At 46.3% G+C, this 13,573-nt stretch overlaps 2 protein-coding genes and 1 long non-coding RNA gene across 10 annotated transcripts; 1 reads left to right on the top strand and 2 right to left on the bottom strand.

The window, feature by feature from the left end:
- The first annotated feature begins 2 nt into the window (after positions 1-2).
- LOC142074196 (butyrophilin subfamily 1 member A1-like) lies at positions 3-13,224 on the top strand. 7 transcript variants are annotated; one of them, XR_012670559.1, is made up of 4 exons: positions 3-99; positions 881-1,433; positions 4,058-4,256; positions 4,425-4,713. XR_012670559.1 is itself a non-coding variant. In XM_075134722.1 (3 exons), the coding sequence occupies exons 1-2, from the start codon at positions 24-26 to the stop codon at positions 1,390-1,392; spliced, it is 588 nt and encodes a 195-aa protein (XP_074990823.1). In that variant the 5' UTR covers positions 3-23; the 3' UTR covers positions 1,393-1,433; positions 12,593-13,224. The 7 variants fall into 7 exon arrangements, 5 of the variants coding, with proteins under 5 accessions (XP_074990823.1, XP_074990824.1, XP_074990821.1 ...); XR_012670558.1 differs by having other exon boundaries at positions 4,058-4,260; XM_075134722.1 differs by lacking the exons at positions 4,058-4,256; positions 4,425-4,713 and adding an exon at positions 12,593-13,224.
- LOC142074210 (uncharacterized) lies at positions 3,092-4,330 on the bottom strand. Its single transcript, XR_012670565.1, has 2 exons — positions 4,220-4,330; positions 3,092-3,245 (listed from the first exon to the last, which is right to left on the bottom strand). It is a non-coding gene; the product is annotated as an uncharacterized LOC142074210 (long non-coding RNA).
- On the bottom strand, positions 5,415-12,756 carry LOC142074195 (C-type lectin domain family 2 member B-like). 2 transcript variants are annotated; one of them, XM_075134717.1, is made up of 7 exons: positions 12,664-12,756; positions 11,886-11,934; positions 10,858-10,954; positions 9,278-9,376; positions 8,361-8,533; positions 7,821-7,927; positions 5,415-7,403 (listed from the first exon to the last, which is right to left on the bottom strand). In XM_075134717.1, exons 3-7 carry the CDS (start codon positions 10,913-10,915, stop codon positions 7,238-7,240), a joined length of 603 nt encoding a protein of 200 aa, XP_074990818.1. In that variant the 5' UTR covers positions 10,916-10,954; positions 11,886-11,934; positions 12,664-12,756; the 3' UTR covers positions 5,415-7,237. The 2 variants fall into 2 exon arrangements, with proteins under 2 accessions (XP_074990818.1, XP_074990819.1); XM_075134718.1 differs by lacking the exon at positions 12,664-12,756 and having other exon boundaries at positions 11,886-11,949.
- Positions 13,225-13,573: the final 349 nt, after the last annotated feature.

The raw sequence follows: 13,573 nt of genomic DNA, 5'->3' as shown, positions 1-13,573 counted from the left end.
GAGGGGAGGACGTCGTGGGCGCGATGGCTTTCTTCCTCAAACCACGGCCGCGCACGTGGGATCTCGCCCTGGACTACCAGACGGCAAAACAGTTTGAAGGTAACCAAAGGCAGCCGGAGAGGAGCAAAGTCCCGATCCCTGAGGTTTTCTGGGCTGCATCAAGTGAGATGTCCATTGGAGTTGGAGATCCTCCAGCTCCACCTTCTGTCTCCCTGGCTCCTCCATCTCCAACCTCCATCTTTTGGCTCTACCATCTCCAGCCTCAACTGGAGAACCTCCAGCTCCAACCTCCCATCTTTTGTCTCTTCCATCTCCAACCTTGCCTGGAAAGCCTCTGTCTCCAACTTCCTTCTCTTGGCTCCTCCATGTCCAACCTGGCCTGGAGATCCTCCATCTCCAACCTCCATCTCTTGGCTCCTCCACCTCCAACCTGGCTTGGAGATCCTTCATCTCCAACCTCCATCTCTTGGCTCTTCCATCTCCAACCTCCATCTCTTGGCTCCTCCATCTCCAACCTGGCCTGGAGATCCTTTATCTCCAACCTCCATCTCTTGGCTCCTCCATCTCCCACCTGGCCTGGAGATCCTTTATCTCCAACCTCCATCTCTTGGCTCCTCCATCTCCCACCTGGCCTGGAGATCCTTTATCTCCAACCTCCATCTCTTGGCTCCTCCATCTCCCACCTGGCCTGCAGATCCTTCATCTCCAACCTGGCCTGGAGATCCTCCATCTCCAACCTCCATCTCTTAGCTCTTCCATCTCCATCCTCCCCACTCCTCTCCCTTTCTCCTTGAAAAGCACCCAGTGAAGGGGATTTTTGGGGTGCGTGTCCTCTACGCTCAAGTTTAGCTTCTGATCCCTTCTCTGTTTCGCTCTCTAGTGGACGTGACCCTGGATCCGGCCACGGTGGGTCCCGAGGTGATCCTCTCCGAGGACCTCAAAGAGGCCACCTGGGGTAGACCTGGACGCCGGTGGCCTGAGGGTCCGGGCCGGTTCGACACGGATCCGTGCATGTTGGGCAGTGAGGGCTTCACCTCGGGCCGTCACTACTGGGAGGTGGAGGCGAACGGACGCTTCTGGGCCGTTGGGGTGGCCCGTGAGTCGGTTCAGAGGAAAGGCCGGGTCCTCTTCAAGCCCAACGCCGAAATTTGGGGCTTGCAGAAGTACGATGAGCTCTGCGTGGCCCTCACGGCTCCTTCCAACACCTCCGTCCCGCTCCTCAACGGGGAGATCGGGGTCTACCTGGACTACGAGGTGGGACAGGTCTCCTTCTACGCTGTCGGCAGCCGCCAACGCATCTTCACCTTCCCCGTGGCCTCCTTCAGCGGAGAGAGGGTCTTCCCCTACTTCTGCGTGCTCCTCTCCACCATCAAACTGTCCCCCAAGGGTTGATGCGCCGGCGGGGTCCCCCCAAAGCTGGATGCTCCACAGTGGTGGGAAATGCTCCTTGATGCTCCTCAACTCTTATTTTCCAGGTCTTGAAGTCATTTCTACCTCATCTCATGGTCCTAACTCCACCTTAGAGGTCTTCGTTTTGGGTTATGTCCAGGAGGTTTCGGGTCCGAGCTTGGCGCGGCTCGTCTCATCTGAAAGCCGCTGTCGTTAAATTCATCCAAAGCTCGTTAACGGGCGCTAGGCTTCACCAAGCTGGTTTTGAGCTGAAAACTTGGGTTTTCCTCCCAAACTCAGCCCCCTTTCAAGGTTTCTTTTACTTGACCTCGATGCCCGTCACTGGCCGGGCTTCCAACCCAAATAAAAAAATCTTCATTTTGCAGGTTTTGCGTTAATCCCAGCCGCTGCCTCAGTTTAAAACTGATTTTGTCATCACGAGGATGTGCTCGCGCTCGCTTTCCCCCCCGTTTTCTTCTGCTGTTCCCCACGCTCGGGATGTATTTCCGAGTAATTAATGTGCGACCGATTATAAATGCGCTCAGAAGAAAATACTTTTTTTTTTTTTTTTTTTTTTTGCTATAAGGAGGAGGAGGAATCTGCATTTGACCCATCACTGAGCTGCCCCAGCCCCACAAAGACCCCCCAAGGCTGCCCTGGCCCCCCAGAACCCCTCAGGGCTGCCCCTCGAGGCTGCCCCGGTCCCCAACAGCCTCCTCGGTCTCCTGGGACCCCCAAGAACCCCCCCCCCCAGGACTGCCCCAGACCCCTCACACCCCCCCCAGAGCTGCCCCACATGGGACCCCAAAGACTGTCCTGGTCCGCCACAGCCCCCTGGGACCCCCAGGACCCCCCCAGGGCGGCCCCACATGGGACCCCAAAGGCTGTCCTGGTCCCCCACAGCCTTCTTGGTCCCCCAAAACCCCCAGGACCCTCCAGGGCGGCCCCACATGGGACCCCAAAGGCTGTCCTGGTCCCCCACAGCCTCCTTGGTCCCCCAAAACCCCCAGGACCCTCCAGGGCGGCCCCACATGGGACCCCAAAGGCTGTCCTGGTCCCCCACAGCCCCCTTGGTTCCCCAAAACCCCCAGGACCCCCCAGGGCTGCCCCACATGGGACCCCAAAGGCTGTCCTGGTCCCCCACAGCCTTCTTGGTCCCCCAAAACCCCCAGGACCCTCCAGGGCTGCCCCACATGGGACCCCAAAGGCTGTCCTGGTCCCCCACAGCCCCGTTGGTCCCCTGGGACCCCCAGGACCCCCCCAGGGCTGCCCCACATGGGACCCCAAAGGTTGTCCTGGTCCCCCACAGTCCCCTTGGTCCCCCAAAACCCCCAGGACCCCCCCAGGGCTGCCCCACATGGGACCCCAAAGGCTGTCCTGGTCCCCCACAGCCCCCTTGGTCCCCTGGGACCCCCAGGACCCCCCCAGGGCTGCCCCACATGGGACCCCAAAGGCTGTCCTGGTCCCCCACAGCCCCCTTGGTCCCCTGGGACCCCCAGGACCCCCCCAGGGCTGCCCCACATGGGACCCCAAAGGCTGTCCTGGTCCCCCACAGCCCCCTTGGTCCCCTGGGACCCCCAGGACCCCCCAGGGCTGCCCCACATGGGACCCCAAAGGCTGCCAAAGGGATTTGGAGGAATATTAATTAATATTAACCCAATTCTGGTGGTTGTGGTTGGTTTTTTTTCTTTAATCCACTCACCCGTATCATTTTTCAGGGCTTGGGGGTAAATTGAAAACTTTTTTTCCCCTTTATCGTCCTCTCCAGGGTGAGAGACGCTCCTCGGCATGGGGGGGGCCGGCTCCGGGTGGAGGAGCCGCGACGCCTGGTCCTGCCCGCACCCGGCCCCTCCAACCTGCAAAATTTAAATCTATTTAAATTTATTAAATTTAAAAAAAAACCAACCAAAACTTCAGGCTAAAAGCAGTAACAGAAACAGCCGCAGGGGGGTAGCGCGGACCAAGGAGGTGCCGGTTCGTAAAGGTGCACGTTCGCTTCCTTTAAAGAGAAATTGCTTTACCTGTTCAATATTGGAGATTTGATTTCTGTTTTGGGGAGGGGGGTGTGTTTAGTTTCTTAGGGTTTTTTTTTTAGTTTTTTAGTTCTTTAGTTTTTTAGCTTTTTAGATTTTTTAGTACTTTAGTTCTTCAGTTTGGTGGGGTTTTTTTTTGTTTTTTTAGGTTTTTTAGTTCGTTAGTTCCTTAGTTTTTTAGGGTTTTTATTTTTTTTAGTTCTTTAGGTTTTTAGTCTTTTAACTTTTTAGTTCTTTAGGTTTTTATATTTTTTAGCTTTTTAGGTTTTTTTATAGTTTTTTAGTTCTTTAGGTGTTTAGGGGTTTTAGTTCTTTAGTTTTTAAAATTTTTTAGTTTTTTAGTTGTTTAGTTTTTTGGCTTATTAGGTTTTTAGGGGTTTTAGTTCTTTAGTTTTTAAAATTTTTTAGTTTTTTAGGTTTTTTAGTTCTTTATTTTTTTAGCTCTTTAGTGTTTTAGCTTCTTAGCTTTTTAGGGGTTTTAGTTCTTTAGTTTTTTACATTTTTTAGTTTTTAAAGTTTTTTAGTTCTTTAACTTTGTAGGTTTTTAGGGGGGGTTAGTTCTTTAGTTTCTTAGGTTTTTTAGTTTTTTAATTCTTTAGTCCTTTAGTTTTTTATTTAATAACCCCCCCAACCAGCCGGATCCAGGGGGGGCTTCTCAGCCCCGCAGGAAGCAGAAAAGCTTGGAAAACGGCTTTGACGTGAGCAGCTTCCCAGCCCTGGCCGGTGATTTTAAGACCGTGGCGACGTCCTACACCACATCCCACGAAGAAAGCCTGGAAAATTTTATTGCCACTCACCCAAATCTCGCTTTTAGGAGGGCGTCTGTAACAAATGGCAGGTAGTCTTGAAAAAATAATCCGCTTTTTGGATGCTCGAGGAGGTCAGCGATGCGAAAAGCTGCTCCGGGTTGGGTGGGAGAGGGGGGGTTTTGTCTGGGAACCCCTCACGCTTCACTCACCTAAAGCAAATTATTTTTTTTTCCCCTCACGTTGATGTGCAAAGGCTGGAAAAAACCTAAAATAACAGGAAATGGCACCTACTGAAGCGTTTTCCGCTGTGCTTCAATGCAAGCAGGTGATTAAGGGCAGCCCCAGAATAGGTTCGTTAACCAACGATGAATTTTTATTGCATACAGTGGTCACCAGCGGGAATAACGTATCGCGCAGAAAACATCTCAAAAGTGTCGGCCACTAAAAAAGACCACGAAAACTCACGAGCGCGAATTCAGCAGCGCCTGGTGCAATGACGCAGAAACGAAGAGAAATCACAAAACACACTAAAAAAAGAAAAAGCGAAGTTTTGCCTATTCATCCGTCGATTTTTTGGAAATTTCTGGGGAAAATCCCTCACTTGGTGTTTTTATTGCAGCTATTCCACCTCCACCTGATGGATCCCACAGGGGTGAATCCTGCGGGTTCAAGGCACGAGGAAAGAGCAAAAAAAAGCAGTTTTTTTCTTTGCTCTTTTCTTCAAAGAGGTCAATAAATGCTCAGTACTTCCTCATTAGCAGCAGAGATTTAATTCGAGTTCTCTTCCTATTGTTAGGAAATATATATATACAAAAGATATAATTCTAGGTCTTTTCCTTTCTTTATTTTTTAGTGTTTCACCTTAAATAAAGAAAGGGTGGGACAGTGCCTGTAGAGCTCCATGGAAACGCAAGTGAGGTCACCGAAGCTAAAAGCACGCTATAATAAATTAATGTCCCATTTTGCAACACTTTTGCAGGCAGAACGGCTCTGAAAAGCACCAAAAAAGCCTGAATTTAAGCACGAGCGCACGCGCTGATCTAAACAGAGCGGCGTGAGGTCCCTTGCTGCAAATTCTCCTCATTTCGGCTGCAAGAATTGGTTGGGATTGAGGGAAAGTGGATTTTGAGCTGCAATATTTGAAGCATGTATTTACCAGGGGAGGAAAATCAGCTGTAACACTCAGCATTGTTTGACCAGCACATGCAATAATAATAATAATAATAATAATAATAATAATAATGATAATAATAATAATAATAATAATAATAATAATAATAATAATAGTAATAGCAATAGTAGTAGTAATAGTAATAATAATAAAAATAAAAATAAAAATAATAATAATAATAATGGGGGGTTGCAAAAAAATGGGGGGGTTGCAAAAAAATAGGGAGGCTTTGCAAAAAATAAGGGAACTTGCAAAAAAAGATACAGGGTCTGCAAAGAATAGTATTATTATAATAATAATAACAACAATGATAATAGGGGGTGTGCAAAAAATTACGGGGGTTTGCAAAAAATAGAGGGGTTGTAAAAAATAGGGGGGGGTGGAAAAAACAGGGGGGTTAAAAAAAAAAATAGGGGGGGTTGCAAGGAATACATTGATAGATTGTGCCCTACTCCAGGTTAAATTTGGCTCCGTTTTCCAGCAGTAATTATGAAGTTATTGCTAAATAATTTGCTTGTTGTTTCTCTCGGGCCACCTCGCCTCATGAAAATCTGACAAGGAGCTCAAGGGTGCCTTGAAAACCCGCAAAAATACTCAATTTAGTTGTAAAAAAATTATCTGATCTGAAGATGGTTCTTTTGTAGGGTGAGGATGGATGCGGAGGGGGAGCAGGAAAGGTTTCCCTGGGCTACGCTGGGATAAACTCTGTTGATCCCAGGAGATGGAGCTGCCGAGGACCTCCATAATCCTGCCCCAAAAAACCCTCCCTCTGGTGAAATATTGCTGGGGGAGCGTCTGAGAAGACAACGATCACCAAATTGCTAAAAGAGGAGAAAACAAAGGATTTCATCAGTCCCGGGAAAAAGCTGGCTCCTTTAGCTATTACTGCTAAATATCGCTAAAACTAAAAGTGCTGCTAAAATCTTACTGTCCTCACGTTTACACCTTCACTGACAGTCCCCAAGTTGAGACGCTCGTCAAAAAAAGTCTTCCCTGGACGTGGTTGTCCATGCAAACGCGTCAGCTTTCATCAAGACGCTCGAAAGCCTTCCCTGGACACAGCGTTCCACGAAAACGTGCAAAATCTTTTCTTTTTCCTCCTCTTCTTTAAAAATCTTGCTGGCTTTTATCTCTAACGGCGGCACGTGAAGGTGAAGACGTCGCCTCCTCTCTCCGAGCAGTTGGAGCTGGTCACTCCAACCTTGACTTGGCAGATCCTGCCCCACCCCCAGAGCTGTGTCCTTGGAGAGAATAATTTGATTTTTGATGCGTGGAAGTCTCTCCACCTTCATCTTGCTCTTGATGCAGATGTCACAGGTTGACTCGGTTGCTTTGCAGCTCGGGCTTTCCTGAAGACCTGAGCAGCAAATCCTTGGAGGTCTTGCAAGCGTTGTCCACCCTTGCAGCGTTTCCACATACTCGTAAGGCGTCAAGAGGCTTTTTTCAGCCAACCAAGCCTGAAGGTTGCTGCTTTAACTCCACAAAAAGTGGGAAAAGCTAAAATCCTATGGCATTGGCCCATTTTTCCGGTCGCAGCGTGCAGATATCTCGCTAAGCTTCATCCTCCAGACGTCCTCCCCGGGGTCATCGGTACGGCTATGGCTTTCCTCTTGCTCTGAGATTTAATTGCAGCTCTGACGTTTAATGAATAAGTCATTACCGGGTGTGAATTGCAGGGGTCCTGTGAGTAACCACCAGATACTCTTCACTGCTCATGTGGCAAAGTTGGGTCGGTAAATGCAAACACGTAATAACTTTGGTTCTTATTCAGCAATTTTTGGCAATAGGCTTTTTTTTTGCCCCGAGTTTGCTTTTTCTGTGGTTTTTTGAGGTTTTCTTCTGTTTCCCTATCGTGCAGCGGATATTTGGGTTTGAGGAGCGCTCCCCGCAGCCCCTTAGGAGCTGATGCAGAGGTTTTGGGCCCGTCTCGTCCCGTTGCCCTTGCTCGGGCTCTGCAGCTCGGGCTTATTGCAAACCCAGCTCCTCTCGGAGCTGCAGCGGGAAGAGCTCAGCCCGATGTCGTCCAGGTAGGCGCAAAGGCCACCGCCGCGGATCCGAAACCTGGAAGGACGGATGAGACAACCCACCTTAGATGGGCTCAGCGGGGAAAAGGAGAAAAAACACACGTGGGCTTTTTTCCCCCCCATTCTTCGGTTCTCGTGGGCATCAATATGAATTATTTCTATTTTGGCAGCAGTCCGGGTTGGCCGTAAGAAACCTGATGCTTTGCAAGAAAAAAAAAAAAAAACAACTTATTTAAAAATAAAAATCTAACTAACAGTGTTTTCCCCACCAACCGCACCGCTTCTACCTCTCAACTCAAAGGGAGAAACGAAGACCAGCTCTGGATGCAACATTTTCCCAAACGTTGTTGTCCCATTGCTACCTCTGGATCCACCTCAAGGGCCAGAAGAAACGCACGTTTCGGGGCTGAGGAAACATCAACCAACGACATAACGATGAAGAAGACAGACTCACAGGTGAGATAAATGTGAGTGGTTCACCCATTTCCATGGTTGCTCCTCATCTTCCCGTGAAAGGCCAATCCAATGCTCCGAGATGCCTTTATATCTCATCACGAAGCTCTGAAAAAGAGGAGAGCAAAAAGCTTTACGGCAGGTCAAGGGGCTTTGGGACATCTCCGGCAGGTCACCATCTGGAGAAACCTCCTTCCAACCAACAATCTACACTTTACCAGTTGTTCGTGCTCCTTCCGGGCTCTTTTGGTGCTTGAACCTTTCAATCTACTACCAAAAAGTGTAATCTTTAAGGCAGAGCTTCATTATTGCAAGGAAACGTGGCTTTTTTTTGCTATAGTTCTTGCATCAGTTGGCTTTGGAGAGAAGTTTGAGGACACTCGTGATGACCTACCCTCAAGAAAACCATTTTCCCCATCTCCTCACCCCAGATCTCCAAGGAAGATCCTGGAAGAGCAGTCAAAGAAACCAAAAGGTGGCAAATACATTGGTGGCTTTTTTTTTTTTTCCCCATACTAACCACGTCCTCACGCCTCCTTACCAAGTCCTCCACGCTGTCGAGCATGGCCAAGGAAGCACCGAGTGCCGAGCAGTTGTCCTGGCCGGATGTCCAGTTTCCCTCAGCCTCCGAAAAATAGTAGCATTTTCCTCTGTACCCGATCCAGTCGAACGGACACCGAAAACAGGGTTGGGGACGAGGCTGAAAAGCCTGCACTGTCATCGATAGAGCAACAGCGTTAAAGAGCAGTCCCTTCCCCTTGATGCTCCAGGGTGGGGATGGTCATCCTCCACCCCATGGCCTCCAAAAGCCTTGCATCTGCCTCAATGGTGAGAGGAAAGAAAAATTAAGACACCAAGAGAAGTCTTGGGTGGATTGGAGGGAGAAAACAAGCTCAAATCATGGCCTGCCTTGTGGCGTTGGACAAGAAATGTGGATGCTGTGCCTTCAAAGAAGAAAACAGGGTGGTGGCCTTCAAAGACGCAAGTTTTAAGAGGACTTCCCGAATAGCCCTATCCCTAAACGCACCCTTAGGTATTGCTATCTGTCATTAATGCAAAAGCAGCGATGGGCAAAGGACAGAAAAAAAGTTCTCTTGTTCCTGCAGACTTCTTGGCTTGGTGGGACTCATGCCAACATCTCTTGTTGCTTGGACAAGAGCAGAGAAACGGCCCCTTCTTCTCTGAAAAAAACACCTTTGGGAAAGCTCAGATGAAACCCATGAAACGGCTCTTTCTGTTGGTTTTTAAGGGTTTCTAGACAATATCAACACAGAGGAGAAGGGTTTGGTCTTCTGTAGAAAGGCTTCTCTGCTCATTGAAGGGTCCCTCTCCCGGAGAGGACAGCCTCTTGGGTTGGGCTGCGTCTTCCCTGGGAGCATGGAGGTGGATCCGGCACATGTGCAACAACCCAAATTATCTCAGAGACGTTCGCCATGGGATGAAAACCTCGATACTCACCTGCAAAAGCGATGGCCGTGACAAGCAGAGCTATGAACAGCACTGTCATCGTCACCTGACAGGCAACTCGCGCCTCCGGCTTCATCTCAAGGCTGTAACCTGCAGGAGAAGAGACCTTCAACGCCTTTGCGGGGGTACCACGGGGAGCAGCACGCTCCAGGTCCAGGCTATTGGCCCAAAAGATGGTTTTTCCTCCTTTTGCTTGAGGATGAAGGGGACTTTTAATGCAATTTCCCCATGTCGGGCCGTCATGGAGAGCACCGAGCCCCACATGTGAGCACTTGGGTGATGCTCATCAAAAGCACCTTTGGGAAGAGCCTTCCTAAAGAACAGGCATCATTTGATGCCCAAATGACGAGAGGTTAGTCTCTTCCCCACACTGGATGGACTTGCTGTCATTTTGGGTGAGAAACATCAAAAATTCTTCTCCGGATGGAATAAAATGATAATTTTTTTTACTTTTGGGAACTCTTCCTGAGCAGGGGAACATTGTTTGCTCCCCAGTTTGGAGCTGTAAACTCCTGCTCTGAAATGGACCGTAATTAAAATTATGTTTTAATTTCTGGGTTCTACTTCATTATTAAAGCTCAGTGGACTTCTTTCTCCACCTAAACCGAGACACTTTGGGTCTCGCAAGTGATCCGAGTCATGGTCACTCCATCTCTGGGTCTTCTGATCCAGAACATGCTCTTTCCCCGCGCCACGAGCAAAGAAAATTCTCTTTCCTAAGGGTTTTACCTAAAAACCTCAGTGTTTTCACCCAGCGGGACTTCCCCCATTTTTCTTTTAAGCTTCCCCCTCTTTGTCCCCATCTATCACATGAACCAAATCTCATGGGACAAACTCTCCTTTCCCCTCTTCCTCCCCCCCGTAAGTGAGAAACCAAATAAGCCAAAAAATTTTTAAAAGCCATATAAAAAAAAAATCAACAAATCAACAAATCAAAAAAAAAAAAAAAATCAACAAATCAAAAAATTGACAAATATGCCAAATCAAAACCAAAATCTTAGTCCCTGGCTGGGTAGAGAGAGATGATGGAAATGACCCAAAAAGCCCCTTTTCTACCTTATTGTGCACCAAGAGGATGATGGAGATGGGAGGAAGAGTCAGGAGAACTAAAATAGGGCAGTGTTGAAGGGAAGGCAGAGATTAATAAATATTTTGCTGATGCGTCTAAACTGGACTTAAATCCCAGACTTATTTTTTGGGGTCTTTTAACACTTCAGCTGTTCAAAAATTTCTTTATTCTCCTTCAGAATAAAGCAGAAATTTGGAATCTTTGGGGGAAAAAAATAAAAAGACCCAAAAGAAACAGTGACTCAGGTGCCTCAGGGAGGATTAATCATATATGAGAATAACCCGAAGTGTCTGAAATGAGACCGTTTAGAGCAAAAATTCCATCTGCTGATCGACAAAAATTTTCCCTTGAGGGAAGTGCTAGAAAAAGCTTTTTTTTTCCTACAACCCCCCTCCCTTACCTCAGCTGGTTTTTGTTCTCAAATTATAGAAGTATTAAAAAAAAAACAAAAAAAAAAAAAAGAAAACCCCAGCGATTATTCAGTTCATTGCTCTACAGTTACCTGCCCGCTTCCTCCTTTCCACACTCAAAAATCCGGAATAATCCCTCGTTTCCTTCATTTTTGGGGGGTTCCACCTCCGCAGGTGCTCCCGCCTCACCTGCCAAGCAAAGTTTCACCTATCAGCGGTGTGACGAAGGCTGTCGGTCCTCAGCCTCCCCATCGGATTTTCAGACCATAGGGGTCGTCGGTAAGGTACGTCTGAGGTGGGAACGCCTGGCAGAAAATGTCATTTCTACTCCTATAACGTTAATTTTGCACCGCGGGGGTCTATAAATCCTCCAGCTACTGGTTAGAGATATCAACAGGCAGCACGAAGAATGACGTCAGGGAAAGAAAGCAAAGGTGATAAATTCCAGGGGACGGGCAAGATGAGAAAGTAGAGGGAGGGCGGTGGCTTTTTTTTGAAGCTGCTGTCTTGAACTAAAATCACGTCGTTTTTTAAGAGAGCAGTGGTTTTTAAGAGGACATTGGTTTTCTCCCCCCAATTAAAAATTTCTCCCCACAATTAAAGTTTTCTCCCTGGCATTAAAGTTTCCTCGCTACAATTAAAGTTTTCTCCCCATAGTTTAAATTTTTTCCCCATAATTAAAGTTTTCTCTCCCCAGTTAAAAGTTTTCTCCCCACAATTAAAGTTTTCTGCCCCCAATTAAAGTTTTCTTCCCCAACTAAAATTTTCTCCCCACAATTATTCTCCCCCATAATTAAAGTTTTCTCCCCACAATCAAACTTTTCTCCCCCCAATTAAAGTTTTCTCCATATAATTAATTTTTTTTCCCCATATTTAAAAAGTTTTCTCCCCCAATTAAAATTTTCTCCCTGCAATTAAAGTTTTCTCCTTGCAATCAAACTTTTCTCCCCACAATCAAAAAAATCAAACTTTTTTCCCCCCGATTAAAATTTTTTCCCCCCAATTAAAATTTTTTCTCCCCAATTAAAATTCTCTCCCCCCAATTAAAATTTTCTCCCCCCAATTAAAATTTAAGTCCAATTCCCACCAGCCCCCCCAGCTCATCCCAACTCCCCCTTACCTGGATCCAGCTGGTGGGAACAAGCCGGATGCCGAGGCACAACCCTCTCCTGCCAAGAGAAACGTGAAACAGAAAGTATTAGAAAATTAAATAATTTTTCGGTTTGTTTTGTTTTTTTCCAGGGGATTTTCATGAGGATGCTCTGGGGCAGAGGGGGAAGGGGCTGCCTGACCAGGGGCAGCTGCCCACGAGCAAATCCGCAGCCATTTCCCTTCCAGCTTCATCCTGCACCCTCTTCACCTCCTTTTCCTGCATTTCCGGACTTTTTTTTTTTTTCAGCTGGCTATCAAAAATGTTTATTTTGAGGTACGGGAGGGGAAAACGCTTGCTGCTGGAGATCGCTTTGCTCCGGGGTGTCGGGGCACCCCGAAAGGGACCTCAAGGATGCTACGAGGATGAGGTGCGATGAGCAGGCGGTTCCCTCCAGCCCATTTTATGATTTTTTAATATAAAAATCTCTTTTTTCCACGCCGCCGCCTCCTGCCAACTTGCACCATGGAGCCAAGACCGGATCCTGTCTCCCCCCACCCCTATTAAAACCCCGATCCTTTCCCCCACCCCCAAGAAATGGGATCAAGCGAATGCACCCAACAGGGAAAACACTAAAAAAAAAGTGTTCTTGCAATTAAGCTATCCGACTCCAGGTTTTTACCGAAAAAACTAATTTTTTTTCTTTTTTTTTTCTTTTTCTTTTTTTTTTTTTTAAGCAATGGTCGCACGCTGCCAGAGCCGCCGCTTTTGCAGCATGCAGGAAGAGCAAAGTGTAAAAGCAGCTCACCACAAAAACTTTCCATGAGGTTAGCAAAGCCTGCAGGCAAAAAAAGATTATATTAAAGTTAAGAATAAATTAAAAAATAAATTAAAAAATAATTGAAAAATTAAAAAAAAAAAATTAAAAAATAAAGATAAAAATAAAGATAAAAATAAAGACAATAAAAATAATAAAAATAAAAAAAAAACCCATCAGGCAGTGCTTTTCCTGCTGGGACCTTTGGGTTTCTCCTCTGTTACCCTGTTTCTTGCTGCTGGCAGATATTGGGGCAAATTTCTGCTTTTTTTTTTCCCTGCTGCCTTTTGGGTACGTAGGAAAAAAAATGATCATTTCTACCTCTGTAAAAAGGCGTTGCTGGGGATGTTACGGGTCCAGACAAAACCCATTTTGGGGTTAACACAAAAAAACCCCCAAAAAAAACAAAAAAAGAAGAAAAGTGAGGGGAAAACAGGTCAGCGTAGGCTGGGAATTGCTGATGGCTCCGTGCAATGCTCAAAGCGTCCCAAATCTGGAGGAAACGCAGGTCTGGATCTGTAAAACCACGCAGCGGGGGTGGGAGGATGTGCCTGCAGGATAAAAATCCAAATAAAGTACAGTAAAGTAAAGTAAACTAAACTAAACTAGAAGTAAAATAAAATAGAGTAGAATAAAAGTAAAGTAAAATAAAGTAAAATAAAATTTAAAAAAGTAAAATAAAATAGAATAAAATAAAATAAAATAGAGTAGAATAAAATAAAAGTAAAATAGAGTAGAATAAAGTAAAATAAAATTTAAAAAAGTAAAATAAAATAAAATAGAATAAAATAGAGTAGAATAAAGTAAAAGTAAAAGTAAAATAGAGTAGAATAAAGTAAAATAAAATAAAATAAAGTAAAATAAAATAAAGTAAAGTAAAATAAAATAAAGTTCATTATCA

Source organism: Calonectris borealis, chromosome 33, assembly GCF_964195595.1.
Source record: "Calonectris borealis chromosome 33, bCalBor7.hap1.2, whole genome shotgun sequence".
In the NCBI taxonomy this organism is placed as follows: domain Eukaryota; kingdom Metazoa; phylum Chordata; class Aves; order Procellariiformes; family Procellariidae; genus Calonectris; species Calonectris borealis.
The sequence above is the reverse complement of the archived record's forward strand: the minus strand, read 5'-3'. Positions and strand labels throughout refer to the sequence as shown.